At 40.1% G+C, this 26,626-nt stretch overlaps 1 protein-coding gene across 1 annotated transcript in view; it reads left to right on the forward strand.

Annotated features, from left to right (window-relative positions):
• TTLL5 (tubulin tyrosine ligase like 5) overlaps positions 1 to 26,626 on the forward strand; it is a 123,644-nt gene that overhangs the window by 49,161 nt on the left and 47,857 nt on the right. The window contains exons 23-29 of the mRNA XM_058807177.1: positions 799 to 945; positions 3,100 to 3,191; positions 6,015 to 6,148; positions 6,766 to 6,879; positions 7,239 to 7,646; positions 9,057 to 9,241; positions 24,169 to 24,323. Of these exons, the coding sequence (XP_058663160.1) occupies positions 799 to 945; positions 3,100 to 3,191; positions 6,015 to 6,148; positions 6,766 to 6,879; positions 7,239 to 7,646; positions 9,057 to 9,241; positions 24,169 to 24,323 (1,235 nt within the window). The remainder of the gene's footprint in view (positions 1 to 798; positions 946 to 3,099; positions 3,192 to 6,014; positions 6,149 to 6,765; positions 6,880 to 7,238; positions 7,647 to 9,056; positions 9,242 to 24,168; positions 24,324 to 26,626) is intronic.

Here is a 26,626-nt window from a genome sequence, read left to right on the forward strand (position 1 = left end):
AGGTCACTTCCCCAGGTGTGCCTGTACCTCTCTCCCTTCCCCCTTGCCCCCATGCTGAGTGAGTCCTGTCAATCAGGCTTAACATTCCAGCAAGGTGTTGTGTGGTTGGTCAAGTTCAAAGGATGCCCCTCAGGCCCAGGGGTCATTGGCCTGACTGGGTGTCATCTTCCCCTGAGACCCTGCCCCTCTCACCTGGTTGGTGGCTCACCTGTACCTCCCCTCCCCCTGTCCCTGAGCTTAAAAGGTGAATCAGACCATGTGGCGAGATTTCTGTTGGAGCAATTGCTCACGTTCAGACCTCTGTAACCATGGAATAAACCTCTGGACATTAAACCCTCCAGCAGAATCCATCCTTTTTCTCTTCACCATCGCCTGAAGCCATTCCTCCTGAAGTAAACGGGGTTCCTAACAAGCCTGGACTTGTTCAGTGCCCAGCTCCAATCTCCAGCAAGCCAATGTGTCTCTGGGGTGATACACTGCAGTTGCTGCCTTTGGCCTAGCAGCGAGGGTCAGAGTGGCCCAGGCACAATCTAACTGGTAATATTGGGATTCATATTCCAATATTCAAAATTCTGACCCACTTCAGGCAAGATACACCACTGTTTTTCTCCCCCACGTTGGATTTATAGGGCTGTATTAAAAGTGCATATTGCAGAATGCCTTTGCCTGCCAGTTTCAGCTCATTTTCTCAGGACAATGTGTATAGTTCCTGCCAGTCCTTAGCTGATGTAGTGTCTCTGTTCTCTTCTCCCCACACTTTGCAGACAGCACGTTGTTAACTCCATCTCTTGCTTGCAGGACCTCATCATCCGCTTTCTGAAGCGAGCTGCCAGCAACCTGCGGCCGTCTCTGAGGCTGCTGCTCCCCAGCCGTCACGTAGGACTGACGGACAGGCGGCGCATCCTGGCTCGCCAGCTGGGCGAGTTCATCATCTGCTACAACAAGGTGACTTACACTTTTTGAAATGGGTTCTTTGGTTCCTCTTTTCTTCTTACAAAGTGTTTCGTGCAGGCTGTTTCAAAGGCACTCTTCTGTTATTTACATGATCTGCTTGCAGCTGTGCATCCAACAATGGTATTTTGTTGAAATTGTCAGATAGACAACAATATTATTACATAATATGTGCAGGCCAGTAATTATGTGCATAAAAAGAAGTGCTGAAATGAAGTGGAATTTAACTGGCAGTGTGCTTTTTCTTTGCCTTGCCTTTGATTCTAATGCTTTGTAATGCCTCTTCCCACTTCTTATTTTTATGGGGCTTCTTTAAAGATGTTTTATACAGAACAGCATGAAATATGTATTTTACTATTTACTTGCTATACTGAGAGACTGCTACATATCTGTAGTAATGTACTCTGCATACTCAGTGTAAAGGAGTTGTGGGTCCTAATTTAAACAGTTTTCACATCTTTAGATGTAAGTGGTGTTGTTTTTAACATAGTGGTTTCAACCTAATCTTCCTCCTGCAAGGACAGCTTCCCCTTTCCTTTGCCCCCTAGCATTTCTTCAGTGTTAGAACAAGGGTAATTGAAATTCAGCTTTCAGAGGCAGCTGTGCAGAGGCCTTCAAGCTTCTACTCGTTAGGAGAGGATGTTCACTTACATTGCCTTGTCAGAACTGACATCTGGTAACTTGATCTGTCTAATCAAGGTTGGTATTGAACCAGATCTGTTCCAGGGAGTGCCTTGTATGCCTAATGCTCACTGAAGTACTCTGTTAGGAGGAACCACAAAGCACTTGGGTGGCTCTGTGGTGAGTGAAGAATGCAACTGCTTTGGATATAATTTCCACTCAAATTGTATTCAAACATAGGCTTTTCTGCTAACTCTTGAGTAAATTCACAAAATAAAGCTTTGTAGCTGGTAATAAATCAGTGCATAAACATATTTTCTCAGTTAAAACAAGTGAGAACATATCACTTGAGGTTTCAGGGCATATGTGTTTAAACCCTTGAGAAACTGTTAGGCTGTGAGGCTTTTTGATTTTGGATTCCAGCATACAGACTTCTTTCATTGACTTGTAACTTCAGTTTTAATATGAGTAGATTTAATATATTAAATGGCAAATTCAATACTTGCCATTGTATATCAGCTATAATGACACGGAATAATACAGCTCCAGTAAATTAAGTTAAACCCATCACATATTATCCAGACATTTACTTAAGTAGTAAATGGTAAAGATATCCCAAACTGACTTTAACTTCCCTGTCTTGAATTATGTATTAAAATATGTACCTGACCCTTTTTTCCTGGGAATGCTCAGGGTAACAACAGGAAGAAATGAAGTGGAGGTCAAGTCTGATCAGATAAAGTTTTTAAACTGGTACTGGTATTTCAGACAGGTCTGAAGGTTTTTCTAAGGAACAGATATGTTTGTATCAATCCAACCTCTAGTGCCAACCTGTTCTACTGGTGTAAAATAGACTGTATCTGAAAATTTGCTCCCATTTTCACCGACAAAGGCTTATCATTTATTCCAGTATATTTCAGTGTATAGGCACATTTGCCATAGGCTGTACTATTTTACTTTCTTAGTCTTTGCTAAAGCAGTGGGGTTTTGGTAGGTCTGTAAGCCCTCAATTTGCTGCTTGACAGAAGAAATTAACTCAAGAGAACTACTAGTTTATAGTAGAAAATCTATTGGTTTTTCTACATACATCCTTCAGTTTCTTTAAGATTAATTTTATACTTTTTTTCCTCCTTCTGTCTGTCTACTTCTGGAACAAATGCATTGATAAAAGCTGTTTGGAGGAGCTCTGTGGCAGGAACAACAAAATGGAGAGGGGACCCAATATCTGTAATGAATGATTTAATTTTTTTTCCCTTCCATACTTCCTTATGTTCTAGCAAAGAGTGTAGTTGAAGGAACAGCACACATTTTTGAAGACTTGATCTTTTCTCAGCGGATCATTGGTATCAGGTGGAGGAATGGACTTTACTGTGTGCTTAGGATGCTGTCTCTGGGGCTGTCTATATTTATTCATGTTGTTGCATGTAGCAATGTTCTTTTTTACTTAGCTCCTATGCAATTGGATTTTGTATTCTGGGAGCTATGCCATGGAACATAGAGACACTTACTGATACTGCTTCTTAACAGGAAACAGAGCTGATGGTTCAGAAACAATCAAAAAAGGAAGAGGAGGAGGGAGTGAATACTCAAGATTTTGAGAACTTCATTGCTAGAGCAAGGTAGGAATAGGTTTTATTCCCCTTGACAAGTGATCTTTCAGCCTTGAAGCCTTGTTCTAAAGATGATTTGATTGATCTAAAGCCTCTACATACCTTTATTAACTGTAAGACCTTTTCCTGCTGAGGGACAGAGAGCTTGTCTTCTTTTGTCTCTTCCAGCAACCAAACACTTGTAACATCAGCATCTGGTGCATAGGGAAGAACATACAGTAGATGTTTTTACCATCAAGTTCACTTCCCAAAGGACAGCAGTGGTTGCCCTGGCCTTTGTAAATTTCAAACTGCTGCTGGTGAGTTAATGGTTTCCTCTCCTCTGATGCTGGACCAAATAAGGCAGTACTTCAGAAGGAGAGTCAAACTAGAACTGCTGCTCAGATGATCTGGAGCTGCTGTGGTTGAACAGTTGTTACAGCTCTGACTCAAGTTTCTGCTCTCAGAAACAAATCTCGTGCTTGCTGCCTCTCTTCAGGAATTTTCCAGGTCTGGATTTTCTGAGATGAGCAAGGAAGGGAGTTAGGCCTGCTAAGGCAGTTCAGTTCAAGCAGTTACTTTCACAATTGAAAAGCAGCATTTTCTATCAGTGTCCTCTATCTGCTTTAAACTTTAAAAAGTCTGCTAAGAAGCATATTTTGAAAATAGTTGAGTATTCCTTAGGGCCTGTAGCATTGTATGAAAAACAATGGTATTATAACTATCTAACTATGGAGAGGTCTGAAATTATTCAGTGAACCACAATTATGTTTTCAAAATCTCTGATTCTTGAGGACAAAAAGCAATTATTCTTGACTCTGTTATTTGGTCAATATATGACATGCCTATATAGGCAAGAACCCCAGTCAATATCTGGACAGAGTTTACCTGCCTTTTTCACGTCCATCTTCTTTTTTCTGTGAAGATTATGGTCACTTCTTTTGTGTGACTGCTTGTTAAAGTGTTCTTTCTTTCTCTCTTTGGATAGCACTAATAGTGAATTGTTAGAAGTGGGTGGTAGCTGAGGCATCCTAAGTTCAGGTGGTTTCACAGTCTGTCTTGATACATTCTTATGAAAACAAGTATTTTACCTTTTGCTAATATAATTGATGGAGTCATTACTGCAACAGATTTACAAGATTGCAGAAAAATCTTCAGACAAAGATGCCTGACTGCCATATACCATAGATCTACTGCTCTTGCTAGAAATGCATATTATGTGGGCCCAGGCTTTTGGGTCTCTGAACATTCTGGCCATTAAATATCTGTTGTGTCCCAGGCAGGTAATTTTCCCTTTTGCAACAGAAATGATAAGAGATAGCTGCATGGAACTGATCTGCAAATTCTTCTGTTTTGATATTATTGACTACCATGCCATCATGGCCTGATGCACAGTCTAGGCTGGGGCTGGAGATTTTTGCTGGGTTGTGTGAGTGAGTGATATAGAATAGCTTGCCCATGATCACATGATCTCTAGGGATGATCTTTCTGCTTCTTATGAAGTATGAGCTGTGTTTGAAAACTCTGATATCTGACACTACTTGGCATGGTGCTTCAAACTTAAATCAGTGAGCAAGTCATTTGGAACCAAGCAAAGGGGATAGATTTCCAGTTCAAGTGTTCATTCTGCAGTGCAGTGAATGCAACAGTGGAGAAAATGGGGTAATAAATGTTGCTTCTTAATTGAGATGGTCTTATTGACTCTAACTTTGGTATCATGTTGATATGATTGTGTTTAGTTGTATGTATACTATGACCACTGATTCTAAACATCCTCAGTGCATTGTAAAAACACATACATACTGATAAATTCATTTAAAAGCTTAAAGCAGCTTTCCACATACAACTTCTCATTCTTGGATTTCCTTTTCACTTTTCCTCCCAGAATAAAAGTAAAGTTTGGATCTTCAGGGCATACTGCAAACTTCAGTGTATCAGCTTTAGACCTGGTTTTTACCAAAGCTTAAGCTAGCTAAGGCTAGTTACAATTGTGATATTCAGAGGATATTTTGAAAGGTTCTAACTGCTGCTCTGCTACTTTATACTCCTGTGTTACATTTTCTTGTAGTGTTGATGGCACTAGAGTACTTGCTTTGGTCTTTGCCATGCCATACAGCTACTTGCTGATGCTGAGGCAACACTATGAAGCAAAAGGAAACCATTTCAGATACGAAACAACCAGAACTACAACTTGCACAAGCTCTAATAAGAATGGCCAAGTAACTGATACTGGTTTGGGACCAATAGATGTTCAGGATATTGGGGCTGTCCCACTTTGTTCTTGTAAGGAAAATGAGAAACATATGCGAGTTTTGTGAGTTTCCCAAAAATATTGACTGTTCTGGTTGTCCTGCAGTTTTGGCTAATTAACAAGCCTTTGCCTTCTTTCCTCTTCTCCCCCTACTGCTGAACAGAAACTACTAATGGTGACTATAAAACAGAGACTGTGCTGAATTCTCTCATGAGAAAATAGCTGCTCATTCTAAAGAGCACCTGCAGAAGATTGACAAATTTAGCTGTGAATGGAATCTCTCATGTTGAGCTCATCTCCCCAGATGTGTTCGAAGTATTCACTTGCTCTTTATTTATCCTGGGAGGGCTCCTGAATGCCTGGGATTTCCTACTGCATAAGAAGATGGTATTTTAGTGGCAATCTCAGGTTTAACCAGGGCATGTTGCCTTCCTTTTGCTTTTACCCTGTAGAACTGAGCAAATCGTTAGCTTGTCAAGTGTCACCTTTTTTTTGCCCCACTCCACTCTTCAGTTTCCTTTTTGTTTATTGTCTTTGATTGTTACATGAATGCAGAAAAGCTGTGTCCTCACTCTGCATCCATTCTTCTCTCCTTATTGCAGTGAAAGTGACCTGGAGGAAGTACTGACTTTTTACACACAGAAAAACAAATCAGCAAGTGTCTTCCTAGGAACAAAATCCACAACCACAAAACACAGCAGCAGCAGTCACCAGTTAGAGAAGCAGCCCCAAGGTGGTAAGTTTTGGAGGCAGTTCTGAGATGATGTTGTCCAGACAAATCTAGTTTAACTTATGTCTATGAAAAGAGAACAACCTCTCCGCAATATTACTCGGGTTTTCTGAGGTTACATATATTTTTGGTTTTTTTGTTCTTTTTTAGCTCAGTCTTATGTGACGACTAGAGTAGCTTCACTACTGCCTTCTTTTCCTGAAGTGAAATGGGTGGAACTTAGACTGGTATTTATAAGGAGCTAGATATGGTACTTCATGACTGAATTGAAAATGTGCAAACTGAAGGCAATAAGAATTGAAATGAACAGAGAATCCTGAAATCAAAGTAAGGGATTAATGAAATCAAGATCTTAAATTTTGCTGCCTGCAGTGAGTGTATCCATTGGAGGGCAGAGACTGTATATTTGAGCCTAATTACACATTCTATGGAAGGAAGAGTGTGCTAGCCATATGTATCTAGTAGTCCATGCTACTATACATGACAGCATAATTGTCATCAATGAAGTTCTGTGGTTTACAGGAAGTATTAGCAATAAAGTCAATCACAGCAAGGGTAAATTCTGCAGCATTGTTCTAGTGATTTGCAATGTTCTACTTCCTAACTCCTTGATTTTGTTGTAGAGCATCCTGAGATGGTGAAAAACATAAAAGGTGATCACTCCAAAAGTTCAGTTGCAGATTTGTCTGCAGAAGGAGCACTAAAAGGCTGTAAACCCAAAGAAGCTAAATCAAGCTGTAAGTAAACTGACTTAAATAATCATAAAAAAAAATTGACTGCATATACTGTTTTAAAGAAAGGTTGCAACCTTTGGGTTCAAACAGAGATCCGAATGCCCAGTTTGTACTTTTAAACACAAGATACTGCAGAGTAGGTAGTGGCAAAGAGTTAGCTGCCCCTCCCTGGGGGGGATGATCTAGATATGGCAGGCTTTGAAAGGAGGTATTTATCATGTAGAGCCTCTTCTTGTCTCTGCTGGTAGATAAGGTCATGTTGGCTTCCGTGGGTCTGAGTGCAGGCATTTGATGTGTTGATATTATCAAAGGACCTAAAAAGCAGATTTTCCTCATATAGTATATTCATTATCTTTGTATAGTTGCAGAAGGACTCACCTGCTCCTTAAATGCCGAAGTGAAATTACCTCAGTGCAGCCCTCCTGATGCTTCTTCCTCTGTTCCTGGTGCCACGTTGCAGAGAAGTTCCAGTTTTTGGATGCCATCTCAGCCTGCAGCCTCTGAAAATCCAAAGGTGTCTGGTCAGCCTTCACTGCCAGCTCCTCCAGCTGGTCCCAGACTGATTCAGTCCCCACCCTCGCCGCACTCCTTGCAGAGCACAGCTCCTGACAGCTCTTCTGTCCTCACAAACTCGGTGTCCACCGAGACTTGTAGCCTTGCAGGGTTACATCGTCGTTCTGGTAACTATACCATTGGCCCATTCTCATCTTTTCAGAGAGCTGTTCAAATCTACAGCCAAAGATTGTCCCAAATACCCTCTGCAAAAATAGGTGAGTGCTCTGGGATTCATAATAACCTGCTAGTTCAGTACAGAGACTGTGTAAATTTCTGTTGTGGAATATGTAGAAATTTTACATTTCCAGAATTGAGTTGTTGGATGGTGCTAAATTTCTTACAGAAAGCAGGAGTACAGGATGTAGCCCTTGATAGGCAGATGCCCTTTTATTGACCAAATGAACAGGCAATCATATAATCATTTGGGTTCAAAAAGACCTTTCAGATCACCAAGTCAAACAATTAATGCTACCAAGTCCAGCATTAACCAGATTCCTAAGAGCTCCATTTACTCCATGTCTTTTAAGTATCTTTGTGGTTTCTGACTCAGCTGCTACCTAGCAGCCTGTTCAGTGCTTGACAATCCTTTTTCCTAGTATTCAATCTAAATCTTCCCTGGTACAACTTGAGGTCATTTCCTCTTGTCCTGTTGTTTGTTATTTGGGAGAGGGGGCTGACTTCTACCTCAAAAAAACCTCTGTTCTGGTAGTTGTAGTGATATGGTCTCCCCTCAGCCTTGTGCTTTGAACTCGGCCTTTGAACTTGTTCAAAAAGAGCTGTGGAATTAAGTATTGTATATTTTCTTTACTGTGCTACTGAGCTCATCTATCTTTAGTGGGTTTAATGTTGTTTTCATTAGCAGAAGTCCTGTCTCAGTCTATGTGCTGTTCTTAGTACTCTGGTTGTCTATCAAACAGAGAAATATTGTAATGAAGCCTCATAAGTGTTGAATACTTAAAGGTGTGTCAAGACCTCCAGAGAAGGATCTGAATGAATCATTACAATATCTCGTTCTCTAGGGTGTTTTAGCACTGCCATGTCCAAGGGTATCCCAAAACCAAAATGTAGAGATCTATCATGCTGTCATAGTACTCACTTAAGCAATGCAGCTTTAGAGTGTAAAGAACCTGAAGCATAGTAGAAACAGTAGGAATTTACATGCAGACTGTAATCTATTGGGAAACTTTTGGGAACCACATACATGCTAACAGTTGTGATTCCTGATACTAATTTTGTATTTTTATAGTATTTATTTGTTCTAGGTTGTGTGTCAGGGTCAGCACATATTTGCTAGGGTTGCTGTGTATATATTGACAACCCCTCAAGCATTAAAATACATCTTACTTCCTAACTGAGTAGCTTACTTAAAGAGATCCGTTTGGTTTTAAGGGCAAACTGCAGTTTTAACTTGGGTAACAGCTGCCAACATCTCTGGAATTGGGTGCCATTAGATACATTGTAATAAAGAGGGTTTGGAATTGCTAATTGTTCATTTGGGCAATACCCATGCAGATTATGTCTATTCTGTATTCTTCTTGGTGTTTTACTGCTTTTGTGTGTCTGTGATCAGCAGGCTGAAGGTCTGACACTTGCTCATGGAGCACATTGCAATGTTTGTTTGGTAGGTCTCCATCGCAGCTCCAGCGGGCCGTGCATGGGCTCAGCCAGGATGCACAAGGATGCAGAACACCCTGCCCAGGCCAAACGTCAGGGACACGCTGTGGCAGCAGCAGAACTGCAGCAGCTGGCAGAAAAACAAGCAGCCTGCCAGCATTCCCCACCAAGCCACGTCAGTCTCGTTACACAGCAGGTATGTAAGCACTGAAGTAGAGTCCCTGTGCAAGGGAGAAGTTCTGTGTGAGCACTAGGCTGGCTGAGATAGGCTGCATGCTGTAAATGTCATGAAAATTCATCTCTGTCCTGTTGTTTCAAAGTGTTTACAGTCACCAAAATTTGCATTTTTCTATGAGTTGACAAGAATGTCTTGAAGTCATTTCATAGGAGAAAAGGCAGAGGATTAGAAAATATGTTACAAAAAATGGAATCTGTGCTTTGTCTTACTAGATAATAGACCAAAGTCTTCTCAGATTTGTGCTTCCATGCAGTTTGCTTCCTTGTTCCTCCAGTGTATCATTACAGTGTTGGCAATGAAAGTCTGCAGAATGGGTTCTGATGTAAATTCTATATTCCAATAACACTGTAAAGACAGAATGAAATACTTACTAGCATGATAATCCTTTTGTCAAACATAGTGATACATGATTGAGTTCTGGTAGCATTCCACTTGGTTTCTTGTTTCATGTTGAATTATATCCTAAATGGCTACACAGAAACATTTTTCTTGCTTTATAATATGCTATAGTTGAACTCATCAAAGGTGTTCAAGTTGAACACTTCTCAGTTAATTAAGATGCCAACTGCAGATTTTCTAGCATAGGCACTTAGCCTTGGACAGTAATTTTTTTTCTGTAACTTGCTGGAGACAGAGGATTTGAATGTCTTAGTTTGAGTCTTGTATTTTGGAATTACTGTTTTAATGGTTATATTTTCCTGAGTTTTCTGAGGCATGTTTAATAGTTGCAACAGCTGCTGGTATTTGCTTCTTTGCTTCTTTCAATTTTATTATGTTTAGATTTTGAATAACTAGTTATGCTATTGGAAATATTTTTCAAAATGTGGGCTACATTTATAACTTTAGGAAGCTGAATAGATTTTTCTTTGCAGATAGGCCTTTAATTTTTAAATATGTCAAATAATAAAGTCTCATCTTGTTGATGGACTCAGGAGAGTCTGTGAGCACCAGCTGTACTGGTGATGCTGAGGCCTGCTCTTGCATAAGGCCAGATCCTATTTAGACAATTTGTTCTTGTTTGCTTGTCTAGTAATACTCAGAGCTATCAGTCTGGTTCTCAGCTGGTTTTAAGTGAAATATTGTCAGTAAAACTCTTCAAAAACTTTGATGGTGAAACATTTTCATTCAGGAAATGCTGATTTGTTGAAAGCCAAGTGTATGATGGAAACTACCTCCTTGGATAGAAGATACTATCTAAACAAGTACTCGGGGGGGGGAAAAATTGAAACGTGTCTATTTCATTTCAGTCTTTCCAGAAAAGAATTTTGAAAAACAAGTTAATAGATTTTTTTTCCCTAAAGTCATTAATTAGCCATTCTACTTCAACTTTGTGGTTTGTTAGGTCTGTCTAGAGAACTCATTGTGTCTTCTTGCAGCCATTTGTGTAGCTGCAAAAATGAAATTATTCCTAAACTCCTGTATTCCTACCATGGCTAGTTACTCCTAGATAAATTACAAAGTATAAAAGGGGGAGTTAAGAGGGGAATTCAGAAAGATCTGCATGGGAAGGCTGGTGCAGTTTCCTGAGCACAGCTGTGTTGGGTGGCAAAGGAGCATATACTCTGCTGGCAGCTGAAAACTGTTTAGCCAGCAGTCAGTCTCTGTGGGTACACTCAGGAGTGAAAGTGGCTGTGAAGTGCATGGATAGCCTGGAAATGTATTGGCTGCAGTAAATGTGTCTGCATTGCTTTTGCTTCTGGATTCTTCCAAGATACTTGCCCACAGAAGAGGTGGGAATTGGATAGTAGGAAAATGATGATGCTAATTTGCTTTGCAACAAGCAGACAATAGACACTCAGCTCCTAGACACTGCTGATTTTGTCACTCTGCTTTATTTTGTGTTCAACTATGCAGTGTTTGCACAGACTTTGTTTCAGTAGTGAAATATAGAAACATGTTGGGTTATGTCTTTGTCATCTTCTGTCGTCATGAAAAAGATCAGTGTAGAAAGGAATTCTTAAGCCAATGAGAAGTTTAGAGCTGGAGTTCTATCTGACAAAGAATTTCCTTCCTGAGCCTGTGTCCACTCAGTTTTAGACATCTGCTTTCTACTGTGATTTTTCTGGCCCTGTTTTTTAAATTATGCCTTTGGAAAGATGAAATCTGAATCTGAAGTTTGCTTAGTATGAAAATTTGAATTTAGTTGAGAATAGTTTTTAAGGCAATCTGTTTCTTCAGTACTGAATTTATGGCACATAGCAATTTCTAAACCGAGACCATTATTTTTAAGCACACTTGAAACAGTGATGTTTTGGAAGGTTCAGATGTAGCTGCAAGGCCCAGTGTACAATAACTAAAGCATGCAGTTATTACTTCTGCTTTTTTTTTTCTTTCACATGGACATATTTTGCTCTTCTGTCAGTTGTTAAAGAGTCATTCTGATTATTTTTTGATCTGGCCTGGATTTTAAATTCTGTCTTGCAAGAAGAGCCCAGGGATTTTGTGAGAAGACAGGGCTGCCAAGACAACAAGGGCAGTAAGAGGTATCAGCATACAATAAAACACAATAGTAGGGCAGCAAGGCTTGGGCTTTTTGTTGAGGGACCTGGAACCAGGATATCTGACTTTGAACTGCTGGGCATGGATGTACATTGGAAGCAGGGACATTGAGTCAATAAAGTGCAGGAATTGCAGAGTAGGCTGGCAGTTTGGAAAGTGATTTGCAGAACAGCAGGTACTATTGAAGCTACCTGGGTGTGCTACATGGTTTTAGATTTGGGCAGACCAGGATTTGGCCTGAACCAGCAAGGGGGAAGGCAAGGACAGATGAGACAGAGAAACAAGTGGGAGAGGATTTAGTAAACACCTGGAGAGAACTGGGAAGTCAAAGACTATTGGTATGAGATGAAAGAGGGAAAGGCTTGAGATGGGAGGGTTTGAGGGTTCTGGGTTATGGAACTGATGGCTTTAGGACAGGAGAATTAAGGGGTGGAAAACGGAGAGGAGAGGAAAGGGCTCATATCAGGATCACTTAATTAAACAAGGCATTACTTTTCTATACATTTCTAGACAGGAAACTCTGAATTGTTTTCCCCCTTTTCACTTCTGTAAAACCACTTTAAACAACTTGAAATATGATGGTATTTTTTTAAAAAGCAATCTTAAATAAATTGGCATGAAGATTAGAACATTACTTATCTAATAATAAAAATAGTGCATTTGTTTAAAGCCATTCCAGAAACTTGGAGTTAGTCTACCTTGCTGGAAAGTACCTGGCTGGTACAAAAAGGACTTGATATATGGATTTAATTATGTTTCATGATAAGATAGGACCATTGATTTGGAGGGGGTATATGAAAGAGTGACTTGAAAATACTGGTGTTGCTGTGGACTGTATTTTTGTGGGGGTTTTTGGTTTGTGTGTTTTGGGTTTTTTCCCCCAAGGGCAAGAACTTCTATGTGAGAGTTGAATGCATTGGTTCCCTGTGTTGCACCAAGCTGTGTCTTGTAGGCTGGGGTGCTCTGAATACATGCCTCCTTCCAAGAGCAGCTGGGAAGCTTGTTTTCCATTCCTGTTTTTGTGAGAATTGCTTCTGGTATCCATACAGCAGTGTAGGTCTCTGGGGTTCCCAAGAATGCAGCCTGAGCAGCTGTGCTTGGAATGGTGTCATTCTGGTTGGGAATCCACCTCTGTCCCTCTCCAGTCCCTGCTGTTCTTCACTGTTTTCTACTCATGCCTAAAGCACCTGTTTTGTGTTTCCTCTTTTAAACTATTGTTTTCTAGTCTATGTATTAAATTAGTTTATTGTTGAGGTTTTTTTATTGATATAATTTTATTGATATTATTGATACTACTTTATTATTTACTACTAAAGTACTAATGTCCAAAGGGAAAATTTTAAGTATCTGATGAACTTTGAAAAAGATGTTTAAGATCTGTTCTCTGAAGAAAACAAGATTTTTGTGTTTACATCAGCTTTCTCTTTTGTTGGACCTTTTTATTCTCTTCTGGAAGGTCAGAAAGGAACTTCACACAGATACTCATAACATATACAATTCTTAGCATATGAGAGATGGAGATGTAGGAAGGTAAAGCCTTACTGATGTGCAGTTTTGTTCTGTTGTACTCAGTTTTCAGTCCTCACAGACAGTCACACAAAGTGTGTAGGAACACTTTGCCTTTCATTAAGTTGTGTATTTCTACTATTTTGATTTTTTGTCTAATAAAAAAGCTCATTTTGAGATCATGACAGCAGTGGGAGTTAGGTACCTCTGTCCATACTGTACATTTCAGACACTGCCTGATTTTTGCAGTATGTGCAGTCTGACTATAGTTACTCTACAGCATCAAAAAATAGAAGGGTGTCCCTCTCATTAGCTACCCAATGTGTCTGGGAGCAAGCAACAGAGATCTCTGTGGTAAATGTGCCTTTGAGGGTCCAGCATTAACCTGGTAAGGCAGGGGCTGAATAGGCTAATAAGGAGGTATCTGATCTCCAATGGCCAAAAGAAAGTCAGTAATTATTTATGTCCTAGCTATTATGTACTATCTATTAGAGTTCTTTGAACTGAGAAAAACAGCACTCAGTTTAGCTTGTTCATATTCAAACTTCCAAAAAGGTTTTTGACAAGCTTTCATCAAGTACTGTTAAGATGGACAGGTGTCCGTGGGATGATAAAGGAAGTTTTATTACAGATCAAAAACAGATAAAAAGTAAACAAAAAAAAAATAATAGTCAGTTTGCCATAGCAAGGGGATAACTGAAAATGCATAATACAGGATGTACATGATCCAGTGTAAAATTACAGGTTTGTAAGAAGGGGGTTCATAAGGGCATTAGTAAGGCATTTTATTACTTAAAGAATGAGCTTAAAAGCAAGTTATTGCCAGGTAATATAGGGTGTGAATTTACAGTAGGTGAACTACTCTGTAGTGTTCATCCATGTTTGTACAGCTCATTTTTACTACACGGGGTAATTTCTTGTTACCTTCAGTGTAATGTGGGCTGCAAGAGTCTCGTGATCAGTTACAATGGAGTTAGGTGTGTGCTGTAAACTTAAACTTGAGCCTACCTCCTGGTAATTTGTCACTATGTTTCCATTCTTTTTTTGATTATTATGAGTAAAACTAGTAGAAATCTAAGAGCTGCCTTAATTAGGCAAGACACTGGCAGATGAAGTTCAGTGTTTGTAATTAACTGACTATATGATAAGCAATAATTTTGACCTCTTGAATGATTAATCTAAACTTTATTTCTTTAGGGAAGAAAAAAAAATTATTTCATTGAAAACTCAGTGCAGATACCTGTTTTGAGTTAAGCAGTAAAGTCAGCAAAGAAAAATGATTACTGTGTTTAAGGAACAAGATAAAATATATTATGTTTAGTGTAAGCACCAATTACAACCTCCCTCAAAACTGTTTTCACTTCTGGGTGACATTTCTAAAGTGAATTTAGGAAAAATAACTGTGTTTAAAATGATTGACTGCAAATGCTGTTTTAATGAGATGGTGAAGACAAAGTTTTTTGAGGGAGGAGATCAGTGTGAAGGAATTACATAGAGCAACGAAAGACAAGGTAAATAAGGTTTATTTTATTCATGTTTCTCGTAATATGAGGAGGATATTCAGTTTAGCAGGAAGATATTGGAGTAAAAAGTTATAGTAAAAGTGAATAGTTATTGTCACAGAATTTGCCTTCTGAAACTTCCCAAAATGAGATACTGTTAAGGCTGAAAAATTAGTAGGCCATAGTTTCATCAGGCAGAATAATGAGCATTTTGCAAATGATAGATCCCTAGGTCTTACAGAAATAAAAAATTATTTGCCTTATCAATAAGACGTTTGTTATATGCATGGAAACCAAAATTGTTTTCATCTTCTGAAACATGTCAGACAGGATAGTCAGTTTGCTGGGCCATTGATCTGAACTGACCTTTTATACTGAAGAGCATGTGCTGTGCTGCTACTTCCATGTTTATGAGATTTTCTTTGTCACATAGCTTAGCTGTAGTCAGTCTTTTCGTTATGATAAGGGGGTTTCTGAGACACTTGTGAGGAACCAAGTATCTGAAATTGGTGATTTCCCTAGTTATGTCAATTGGATGTTTGCTAATTATTTTTACAGAGTGATTATGTCTTTGTCAATGTGTGCAGTGTAGTGGTTAATGGTGCATGGTAAAACAGTTTTTCAGTTTCCCGAAATGTTGTTGTTCAGTTTGCCCATTGGCTCGCATGAGCCTAGGATGGTGACAGTACTATTGGGGAAACAAGGCAGGTATGTTGGTAGTCAGTTGGGGAAGGACACCTGAGGGATACAGTTCAGCAAGCCTATTTCATTGGAGAGGAACTTTATTGCCTTTCTTGCCTTGATTTTATGATGTAGAGATCTCACTGACTTTGTGACTTCTGCACTGCTGAGCTAAGAGGGGTTTTTTACCTGCACCTAGCGTAAGCCATTGGCCTTTCTTGATGGACAGATGGATGAAGGCTTATCCAGGCTTATCTACTTTTCCTTTTATACCAGGCTTTAATCTGAAGTCTTTATTTCATCTGTGTTTAGCATAAAATATTTCCATGTGTTTGCATTGCAAGACTTTCTGCAGGGAAGACATGAAAATACACAGCATGTGTGTACATCCAGAGCCAGGCTGCTGCTTCCTGCATGCATGTGAGTGTTTTTCTTTGTAAATAGCATGCTACTTCTTTCTGAAGCATGCTGTAAGGTAAAAATTCTTCTGCAAGGCTGTATCGGTGTGAGGTCCCTATCAGTGCCTGGTGATGGAAGGGAGCTGGAGTTGATATCTAGCAGGCTGTAGTACTTCGTAGTTATTAATGCTAGGGAGCTGAAGAATGTGTTGAATTGGCCAGCTTGACCAAGAGGAGGAGGAAGAGAAGGAGGGGAAACTTGATGGGAGCTCTGACTCTGTGTGTGTGGGAGAGTGAGAGATTTCAGGTCCCAGCTATCATCAGGAATAGCTCCAAATCTTGCAGCCGGGGAGTTTAATCACAGGGATAACATCAGACCACCCAGGCAAGGGCTATACAGAGCTGCCTCCTTCTGTGCTATGCAGCCAGTCAGTGCCCAAGATCCAGCAGCCAGGATTCCTGCAAACATGCTGACAGATCCAGTGGAGGATGGGGCACTTGTCGTCTTCTACGTTTTTCATTTAGCCACAAGGTAGAAATGAGAAAGAAGCAGGTGAGTTTACTAAACCTTAGGACCAGGGAGAGGGAGCGAGGAAGAATTGAATGGAGCATTTTACAGTGTCCCAGAGGAACCCTGTATATGCTATGGGAATCCCAAAACAGTGAGCTTCATCTTAACATGAGCTACAGCAATATTGTAAGCCACACCACTCTTCATTTAACTGTTTTCGTTACACAGTGTGGTACCCTCACCTGCTTTGTCCTCGACACAGCAAACTGCCAGTCTGCCAAAACACCCTGTACAGGTCCCAGTGGGCATCAGCTCTTTCCTGTCTAGACCTGAACAGCACAACAAGAGCTGTTAAATTTAGGGTGCAGCAAATATTTACAGAAATTCAGTGATGTTGTTTTCCCCACTGAAGACCTTTGGGTTTTTTCCAGTGATGATCCCTTGGTTCGACTCAACCCACTTTATCTGAGTCTTAGTTTCAGTTTCCTTATGTGACCGTTTCTTTGGTTTTTACACTCCCACTGATGGAGAGAAAGGGAAGTGTAAAGTAAAAAGGCATCTTACTGTAACTAGTAAGAGAAGCAAGAAGCAGGCAATCACCTCTGAGGGGTATTTTTCTTTCCTCTCACACACACACTTCTGCACTGCTGCAGGGCCCCATCTTCTCCTCACTCAAGCTGTTCACACAGGAGCTGGAATTACTTTTATTACGACTGATTTAGCAGCATCAGTAATGTAACCAGTTGTCTCAGCAGAGGTTGTAGGAAGTGAAAATATCACAGTAGTTTCTGCAGTGCTTATGTTGAACTCCTCCAGCTCTGAGGCTCCACAGGGAATAGAAGCAGAGGGTTTTGTTATGATGCAGCAACATCTGCAGATAGTCACCAAACAGGCCAGGCTGAGCAGCTAGGTCTCATGTTATGGGAAAGATTACACCCTGATCATCAAACTTTTGGCAGGATTGTGCCTTGTAAAAATCACTCCCACTGGAAGTTTTGAGGCAGAGTGTGTCTAAATGAAAGCCTGACTTTTTCAGGAGAAGGAAGAGGGGGGAGTTCAACCATCCACAGCAGCAGCACTAACTTGAGTTTTCTTTTTTCATTGTTAAATGAATGCATATGCTGGAGACACTACAAAGGAATTTGCGAGTTTGTCAGGTTTCCCAGGAATGTCTTTGGCAGGTCTTTGTCTGGAACATTTTCTGGAGACTGGAACACTTGTGCTCTGTATGCATATGTATATCCTGTAAGCTGGTAAGCTCGGAGAGCAAAGAAGGAATGTCACAGGCCTTTCTTTGGCCAGATCAGCCTTGGTGCACACACAGATTTCACATTTCCCAGCCTCTTAGCCCCAGTTCTTCCCTCCTGGCCAGTTGTTACTGCAAATTCAAGTCCGTACATGAAATGAAGGTGCTTTAATATGGAGTGTGGTCAGCAAGATGGCCTCTGGGTAACAGAAAGGTGGTTTTAGAAAAATCTGTTTGTATTACATGATTTCCTCATGGAATTTGGAGTGGTACATTTTGTTACACTGTTCACACAGTGGTTGTGTGTGTATGTATGTCTTATTTGTGATTTGGGGTTTCCTTTGTCTCTTAAGAGGCACGTTAAGATAGTGTGATTTTTCTTTTTCTTTCCCCCCCCATGCTGGGATACCTGTTGGATTCCTGTATCTTAATGCATTAAGGAAGGAAAGGCAGCTGGACTGCTTCCAGTAGTACTGGCAGATCTGCCAGTAAGCTGTTAGACCAAGTCATGGTAGCCTGTCCTGGATCCCAGATGTACCTGGGAGCTCTGTGGTAAAGCTAGGAAAAAAGCAACACACTCTAGGGAGGGGACAGGTTAACAGTAAGTATTTATATTGTTGTAGTATTCAGTCATCTCTGAAGGCTGAAGGAAGAAAAATAACGGAAAGAATACAGTAACATTTCTTTCCTTTTTTTTCCCTCCACATGGCAAGTTCTTAGCTCTTCCCTTCTGTTAAAGATTTCATGGATCTTGAAAGCCTTAGGGGTATCTGTGTTTGAGGAAGGCTTGGCAAGTGAAAGTACTTGTGACTATGAAAGCCAGGTAATGAAAGAAAAAGCACATTTCATTTGCAAGCTGCTGGATAACATTGGCATTGCTGGATGAATAATAAGCAATAAAATGGAGAATTAGGGATTGACTGCAGGGTTGTGAAGGAGTCAAACTGGATAAACTTATGCATACATATGCTTACAGAGCATATGGTAAAAATAGATTGAAAGGCAAAGGAGAACACACTACAAATGATGAAACATTTTGCACATTTTCAGTTTTCAAGTGGAATGGTTCCCTCTTTGGACTCATGATACAGTGTCATCTTGTCCTGCCTGACTCATCAAAATTTAAGGATTCTTGTCTGATCCTAAGGCAGAGGAGTAGTAATCTTATGTGTATCTTATCATGATCTTGTCCAATCCTTCTTTAAACAAAAAGGTTTCTCATTAAACAGTTTATTCATGTATGCCTTTGTTGATAGGGTTTGTTGTGCTGAAAACTGTCTCCTCCCATTTCTGACTGTGAAAATTGTATCATTTTGAAGGGGTTTTTTGAAGAGATGAAGTAGGTGTATGGTTACTGCATTCTTTTAGCATATCTTTTATATGTGACATGTGAAATGTTGCTTGAGCTCTGGACCCCTTTTCCTCCTCACCAGTCAGAAAGACCCAAATGGAAATGTGAGATGTGTAAACTGCAGAGGATGCAGTGTGGCTCCAAGTAAGAGAAATGATCTTTAGACTTTGTAGATCCCCAAGCTCCACCACTTTTTAGGCAGTATGACTGGCTTCTGCCAGAAAAGTACTGGAACTGCCAACTGGAGAGGATCAAGTAGGTAATTTATAGTGTATTGCTTGTTGTAACATGTTGACCAGTGCAACTTTGGATCTGCTGTTCAGGATGTTGGTAATGAAAATTTAAGTAACTTTTTCACTGTCTGCCAAGAGGGGGGCAGAGTAACAGCTTCTAGTGATGATGTGTCCCTGTTCACCCTGGTTGACTCCTAGAAACTAGTAAGAGAAGCATTCAGGACTTCAGGAGGCTGTTCCTTAAACCATGGAGGCTGATCTGCAACACTCATTATTATTGGGTTTTTTCCTGATTGTTATAATTGATGGCTTTAGCTTATTTCAGCCATTAGAGAAGATCAAAAAGAAAATACTAAATTTATTGTAGAAAAAAGATTGAGTATGATAATGGGCAACTCCTGAAGAACTAGTATAATGTGGATCAGAAAAGTGAAAGATATTAAACTCTTTTTCTGACTCTTGCTTGTGATTTCTTAGAAGTACTATACAATGGAGCTTTGTCTGTAGGCTGCTATTAATTGGAAACAAATTCTATCCTGAAGGTTTTATTCTTATCTGTACTTGGAGAGTTCATATTTCATATTGAATTTCAAGAGCAGATTAACAAAAACAAACCCCTCAACTCCTACATTCAGCACTTTGGGATATCGTTCTGTGTTGTGGCCTTGCTTTCAGTCTTAATTTTTTTTCAGAAATAAATTTCTCTTAATTAGGCATGACCATAGAAATCAGTTCTTTTAAGCTTATGTCTCTCTTGCTGGCAAGTTTATTGCAGTCATAAACCTACCTTGTAACATTTTAAAATAAAAATGAATGTAGAAAAGTACTTTGGCATTATTCAATAATTTGTCTTTTGGCTTATTAGCATTATAGTGAAGTAAATGTAACAGTACATATAAGTACTGTTTCTAACAGGGGTCTCTATTGACATGGCTGTGACAACCCATATGTTCTCCCCTCCCCCCATTTTTTCATGTTGTATCATAAATAGAATTATACCAAGTGGGCTCTTTTCCTTCCGTGAAAGCTTTTGGGGATTTGCTATATCATGGTATTCTTCAGTCAGCATGTTCCTTTCAGCTTCTGACATCTTTGCTGTTCCAATCAGTTTAAAAATTGCAACAAAACTTTATGAATCCTTCTGTCATGAGAGATTTGGTGCGTATTGTCTTGCCTTTCGCAAGGTCTACAAAGAATGTGTAGATGTGACAAGAGAAGTTTGAAAATTGGCATGTTTGAAGTGTGCAGGGTAGGCCACACAGGTTTCCTGTCATACTGTCAATGTCAGGAAAAATATTCTCAAGTCCATCACTGCAAATGAGAACCAGGAGTCTTATCAAGCAGGAGAGTTTGAGCCCATCTTGTTGCAACTCAAATTGAAAACCATCTTAATTCTTATAGATCCACACCAATAACCATCTTCTCTGTTGAGCCCCACTAGCCTTTCTTGGTTTTGGAGAGATTTTTTTGTTTGGTTTTGCTCTGTTAGTACTATTTCTGAAGCTACAAGCTTTTCTATATGGGTATTTTGGTCCAGGTGACCAAAACATGACCTTTTACACCAAAGTACCAATTGATTTGCTGCTAAGTGTTTGCCTCTGTAAAGGGAAGAAGAATGCAATTCCATCAGGTGCACAGGAAGACTAGAAAATGAAGGCACTGCTGAGCACAGATGTGTTGGGGGTGCCTCAGTAATCCTCCCAAACATCCTGGCCAGCTAATTATAGCAGCTGAGATGTCTCAAAGCATGGCATAGTAACAAGCAGTAACACCTGTCTGGGTGGGCTGGCTGCAGATAAACCTTGTATTCTTGCTGGTGTTCTCTCTCTCTTTCTGAATCCCTTGCCTGTTTTTAATCCTTCTGTAGTTTAAACACCTGTCTATCTGGAATGTGTGAAATGTCACTATTACCCATGCTAAGCTATTTGCTCATCTGCTTAAAAAGACAGCTTTTAAATAAGCGATGATACATTGATACAATGATAATTAAAGAGGAAAGCATGTCACAGTAATAGAGTAGGATTGAGGTCATAATTCATCAGACTAAATGGTTCTTGGCATCAAGATAATGAGGAGAGAGAATTGGATGAAGTCATTTTCATTTCACACATTGGATGTGTTAGCAAAGTTGTGATCGCTGCTGCTGACAAGCTAAGAATTGTATATAACCTGTTTTATTTACCATGTTGCCTTCTGTGTTTGCATCATTTACCATTCTTCCTTCTTTTCAGACAATGAATTCTTTGTGACCAGCAACTGTCATTGTTAGATATTTGTATAGTGCCTGGCACAATCAGAACTAAATCTCATTTGAAGGTTTCTGTTACTGCAATGAAGATGCTTTAAATTTTAATTAATTTCTACGGAACACATCAACGTTAAGGATGAGGTAGAGGCACCAAAATGTCACCTAATATTGTTTTCTGTATAAGGTGGATAACACTACCCATTGCTAAGCTTGCCTGATAATGCCCCACTGGAAGATGTTGTCTTAAATTGCTTACAGTGTTCTGGAACTTTATTTATTTGAATTAATTTTCTCTCTGCTTATTGTTCAATTTTCAGAACACTTCAGGCAAGGTGAGGTATTCTAGCCAAAACCAAGGCTGGATTAAAAAAATATTTTTTGTGCATTTTAATATCTGTGGAACTTTTCTTTCAAATCTCTTCATCTCCCATGCTTTGAAATAGCAATTTGGAATTCAGAATTTTGTTGATGCTTGATTGCAGAGTAACTATTGAAAAAGCTTCAGGTGTAATGTACTCAGGAAGACCTGCTAGACCTTCTCAGCTTCCTGAAGGTTCCCTCCACACTGAAGATGCTGAACTGAATTTCTCTGCATTTGCACCTCTAAAATGTACTTTGGCTTGAGTGTCTGTTCTCCTGTGTTTTCAGTAACCTGGTCCATGCTGGACTGGGGACCTGTCTGACTTGACTGCAGAATTAGTAGGAGTTCTGCCTCCATGCTGGACTGGGGACCTGTCTGACTTGACTGCAGAATTAGTAGGAGTTCTGCCAGGTATGGAGAACAGCTAGGATATGGAGGCTGTGAAATTTGTATCTGGACATAATTTAGGAGAGGACACTGAGAGCCATTCAGACAGAAGAACAGAAATGGATGGAGTGATAGTGTGATAAATGTGGCTCAGTGAGCAGCCCACGTTCAAGGACTGGATGAACAAAGATTGGCAAAAGGAGTGGACTGGGGAGGGGAATAAAACCCGAACTACTAGCATAGAGGACGTGTGAGAAACCAAGAATTGAAGTGTGGGAAGACAGATCAAGTGGATTTCCACTCCTGTGGAAAGTTCCAGACCTGAAATAATGTGGGTCAGGGTCCAGATGTAGTGAGGAAACTAGTGCTGGAGGTCTGTAAGAATGAAACTGTACTGAGGAAAACAAGGAGAATGACAGCTGAAATGCAGAAGCTGAGACTGACTGTGTGAGAAAAATGACACACAGATGGGGAGCAAGGATGGGAAAGGATAGACCTGAGAAGGGGTGAGGTAAAAGTGGCTGCTTTTGGAGAAGTGGGCAGAATCCTAGGGTATAGCCACTAGAATTTAATCCTGTCCAGAACTTCAAGTGGGAGTTCTGAACCTACAACATCCTTAGGTGCCTTGTACTACTAAAACACATGGAGGGACTACCTGCTGTGTAGTCCATGGCAATATTTGTGGTCCAGAGTTCAGTGAGAGGACTGTCTGTAGTCCTGGACAAGCCCATTATAAGTGTGAGTACCCTGTATTGCAGTGAAGGTGGTATGTACTTGTTTGAGTAATTGCACACCAATTCTTCTGTTAGGAGAGCACTGTTAAACTATGCTTAAGTCACACTTGAAGTGTCTTAATAAGCATCGCCTTTGAGATCTGGAGCAGATGCAGGGCTAGTCGTTAGACTCTTCTTTGTGTCCTGTTTCATTGGACACATGTCTTCCAATTGCTACAGAAGTGAGGAGGGCCAAAACAGGTTCATCTGACTATGATCCTAGGCATTGTGCAGGTCCTGATGTTTCTGCTGTTCCTAAAAAATAGGATATGATCATATAATTTGAAGTAGTTGTATGTCAGAGCCTGACTGGGAGGTCTTTGCAAAGCTAACTTTTCTATTGTTTTGTTACCTTTTTTTTTTAAATGTAAGCTGTTATACTGCTGTAGTAGATCCATTGCATTATGTATTTCTTCAGTACATAAGCTGATAGTGTCTACATGCAGAGTTTGATCTTTCAAGAGTATAAGCAGCACAGGAGGAATGCTTGTAGAAAGAAACAATGGAATACATGTTATGTGCTTAAAAACTTCCAGGTTTTAGAGCTTGATATTGCAAATGTACACCTAACATGATTTTTGTGCATTTACTTGTGTGAACATGGTATTTGTAGGTGGTTGTGTGAGCAGTTTCTTGAATGTTTGGTTGAGTTTTGGTTTGAATTTTATGTCCAAGGTACTTATGCTTTGGGTTAGGCCTGTATGTTTGTATAAAGAGGGGTAGAGACATGACAGGTGTGCGTGGTTGGCTTATACTGACACAGCTCACCCTGACTGGAGAGGTACTCTGGTTCTTTGCTTAGTGTAATATAAGCTTCTCACTTTTGATCCATGCATGTGGAGTTTATTTTTCACATGGCAGGACCTTTCTTACTTTGGGATTTTTGCCCCGTCTTTGTCCTTTTCCTCCTCCCGACTTCTGTGGATTAAAGAGCTGTAATTTTCATGCTGGCCCCTTAATTCATCTCAGGCATGGTGGATGTTGGTGTCATTGCTCGCTGCTTTGTGCAACTAGCACAGTGCTTTTGCATTTGAGTATTTCCATATTCTAGCAATTTCACTTCTTGTAGTACATACTCTATCCCATTTACTTAGTGATACTTTTTCCCTTTTCTTAGCTTTTAATTGTCTCTGATAGTTTGTTTGGGTTTGTTTTTGTTTTGTTTCTTTTTTTTTTTTTGCCTCCTTAGTTAACAAACCTGGACTTGGCAAGTGGAGCTATAAGCAAGGGAAATGCAGCTGCCCCACAGAGCTACTGGTCACCACTCAAAAAAAGAGGGTCACTGTGGCCTGTTCAGTCAGACACTCATAGAGATGACAAAAGATCTGTCTCTTCAGCAGTCAGGTAAGTTAAAATTGCTGCTCTAGCTTTTTGGAGAAGAACGCAATGCACTGCACTCATTGGTCATTTGTAATTTGTGTTTGGCTTCTTGCTCAGATGCAGGGGTGTGTCCAGAGAAGGGCAACAGAGCTGGTGAAGGGTTGGGAGCCCAAGTCTTAATGTGCAGCAGCTGAGGGAGCTGCTTAAGGGAGGTTGTTTATCCTGGAGGAAAGGAGTCTTGGGGAGCGGGGGGCACAATATTGCTCTGTACAACTCCTTCCAAGGAAGTTGTAGCAAGGTGTGTGTTGGTCTCTTCTCCTAAGTAACAAACTATAGGACATGAGGAAATGACCTCAAGTTCCATCAGGGGAAGTTTAGATTAGATATTAAGAAAAATTTATTCACCAAAAGGATTCTAAAGTATTGAAACAGGCCACCTAAGGGAGGTGATGGAGTCACCTGAGGGTTTTTAATACATGTGTAGATGTGGTACTTGGACATGTTTTAATGGTGGACTTGGTAGTGTTAAGGTTAACAGCTGGACTTGAGGATCTTAAAAGGAGGATCCTTTCCAGCAGTAAACAATTCTGTTTCTTAGGGCTTAGTAATGGTTTCTGTCAGGTCTAAAAACTAGCCCAGTGAAAATAGCTGTGTTCCCAGAACTGTCATGTTCGTGGTGAAATAAGGGCATAAATGAACATGGTGGATGAGAAGGAAATGTCTGTTTTTCCTTGATTATTTCCCATCCCTGTATCTGTAAGTTTAGGTTTGCTGGCATTGAGACATATATGCAGAATGCAAACTTAGACCTTAAAGCATCTTCATGCTTTTTCCTTGAATATCAAGTGTAGATTGTTCAAAGATAGAGTAGTGTTTATCAGAGTTTCTTTTTTGGATCTCTTCTTTATACCTTATATTAATTTTGGGCACTGGAATTTATAGTTATGGCTTATACACTCCTGGGAATCAGGGCAGAGGACTGATTCTATGGTAAAACTATTTTCCCTGTGATTCAAAGAGCAGCAAGATTTACTTGCAGGAGTCTGAATCTTGGAAGCTAGGAATAAGGCAAACTTGCTGCAGTAACCAGGCAGGAATACAGGCTCAGGACTGCTGGAGATTTGAGTTCTTCCTTTGCCATTCCAGTAAATAATATTGAGTCCTGAGCCTGTATTCCTAGGCGTTCATTTTTGTCTTCTAAAACCAGATAATAAAGCAGAGCTTCTCCAAGATGTGAATTTAGGTCTGGAAAGCACTATGTACATGAAAAAACTGATTTTTATCACTGGTGCCTGAATGCTACTGGAAGATGGAAAGAAGTGAGAGAGGGAGAAACACAGTGCAGAAGGCATGTGATCTGAGTGGTGATCCTTTCCCAAATGGGTCCTTCAATAGAAAGATTGTAATGGGATTTGGAAAGCTCAAGTAAAATTGTTCTTATTTCATCAGTCACTACTTTTCATCCTACCTCCAGAAGAGGAATGTGAGAAATTAATTCCTGGCCTGTTTCTGTTCCAGCACAATGTTTGCCTCAGGGGTTTAAACTTATTGAGAGAAGTGGTGGTGATTCTGCTCTTGGACCCCATCCAGGCAAGCTATTACCTAGTCCAAATACAGAACCTATCCAACAGGTGTAAATTGCCTTCCCCTCCTACATGCCTTGGAAGAGCAGCAGCATGCAGGCTGTCCTAGAGCTTTCATTGCCTTTTCAGCTGTTTGCACCTTTGCATGGGCTCACAGACAGAGCTGCAAACCCCACCACTAATGCCCAGAACTGCACTCTGAATGACATCCAGGGTGGTGCCTCATCTAGCATTGTGTGCATAGTTTAATTGTGCCTTTAGTTAGAGTTTGTGTTTTATTTTGTACCGCAATCTGAAAATACTTCAGAATTTTCCAGTCACAACTGATAGAAGATTCCATCTTCTAACCTTTTATGAGACATTTAGTCTTTCATTACTTCAGTTGCTCTGTTTTCTATCCTCAGAACAAGAGTCGGAAAGATGTCTTAAGACTCTCTATTGAATTATCTTCATGGCTGCTTTTATTGAATGGCCAAAATACTGGTAGTTAAGAGTTTTGTGTAAATCTGGAAATGGAAAAAAAACTCTTGAGGCAGTGCTGGATTACTTGGTCTGTGAACTTCTGTTTAATGAGAGAATTCCAAAAGGAATATCAAGGCCATGGTATATGGGGATGACTATCTTGTATTGTAAATGCCTTTTTTGCTGCTTGATTTGTTACATTGGAGCAAGCAATTCATAGAGGGTCATCTGATGGGTGTCAGCCTGTGCTCAGCACGGGATGACTGAAGAAAAGCTTCCTGT

Source organism: Ammospiza caudacuta, chromosome 6 (genome assembly GCF_027887145.1).
Source record: "Ammospiza caudacuta isolate bAmmCau1 chromosome 6, bAmmCau1.pri, whole genome shotgun sequence".
Taxonomy (NCBI): Eukaryota; Metazoa; Chordata; class Aves; order Passeriformes; family Passerellidae; genus Ammospiza; species Ammospiza caudacuta.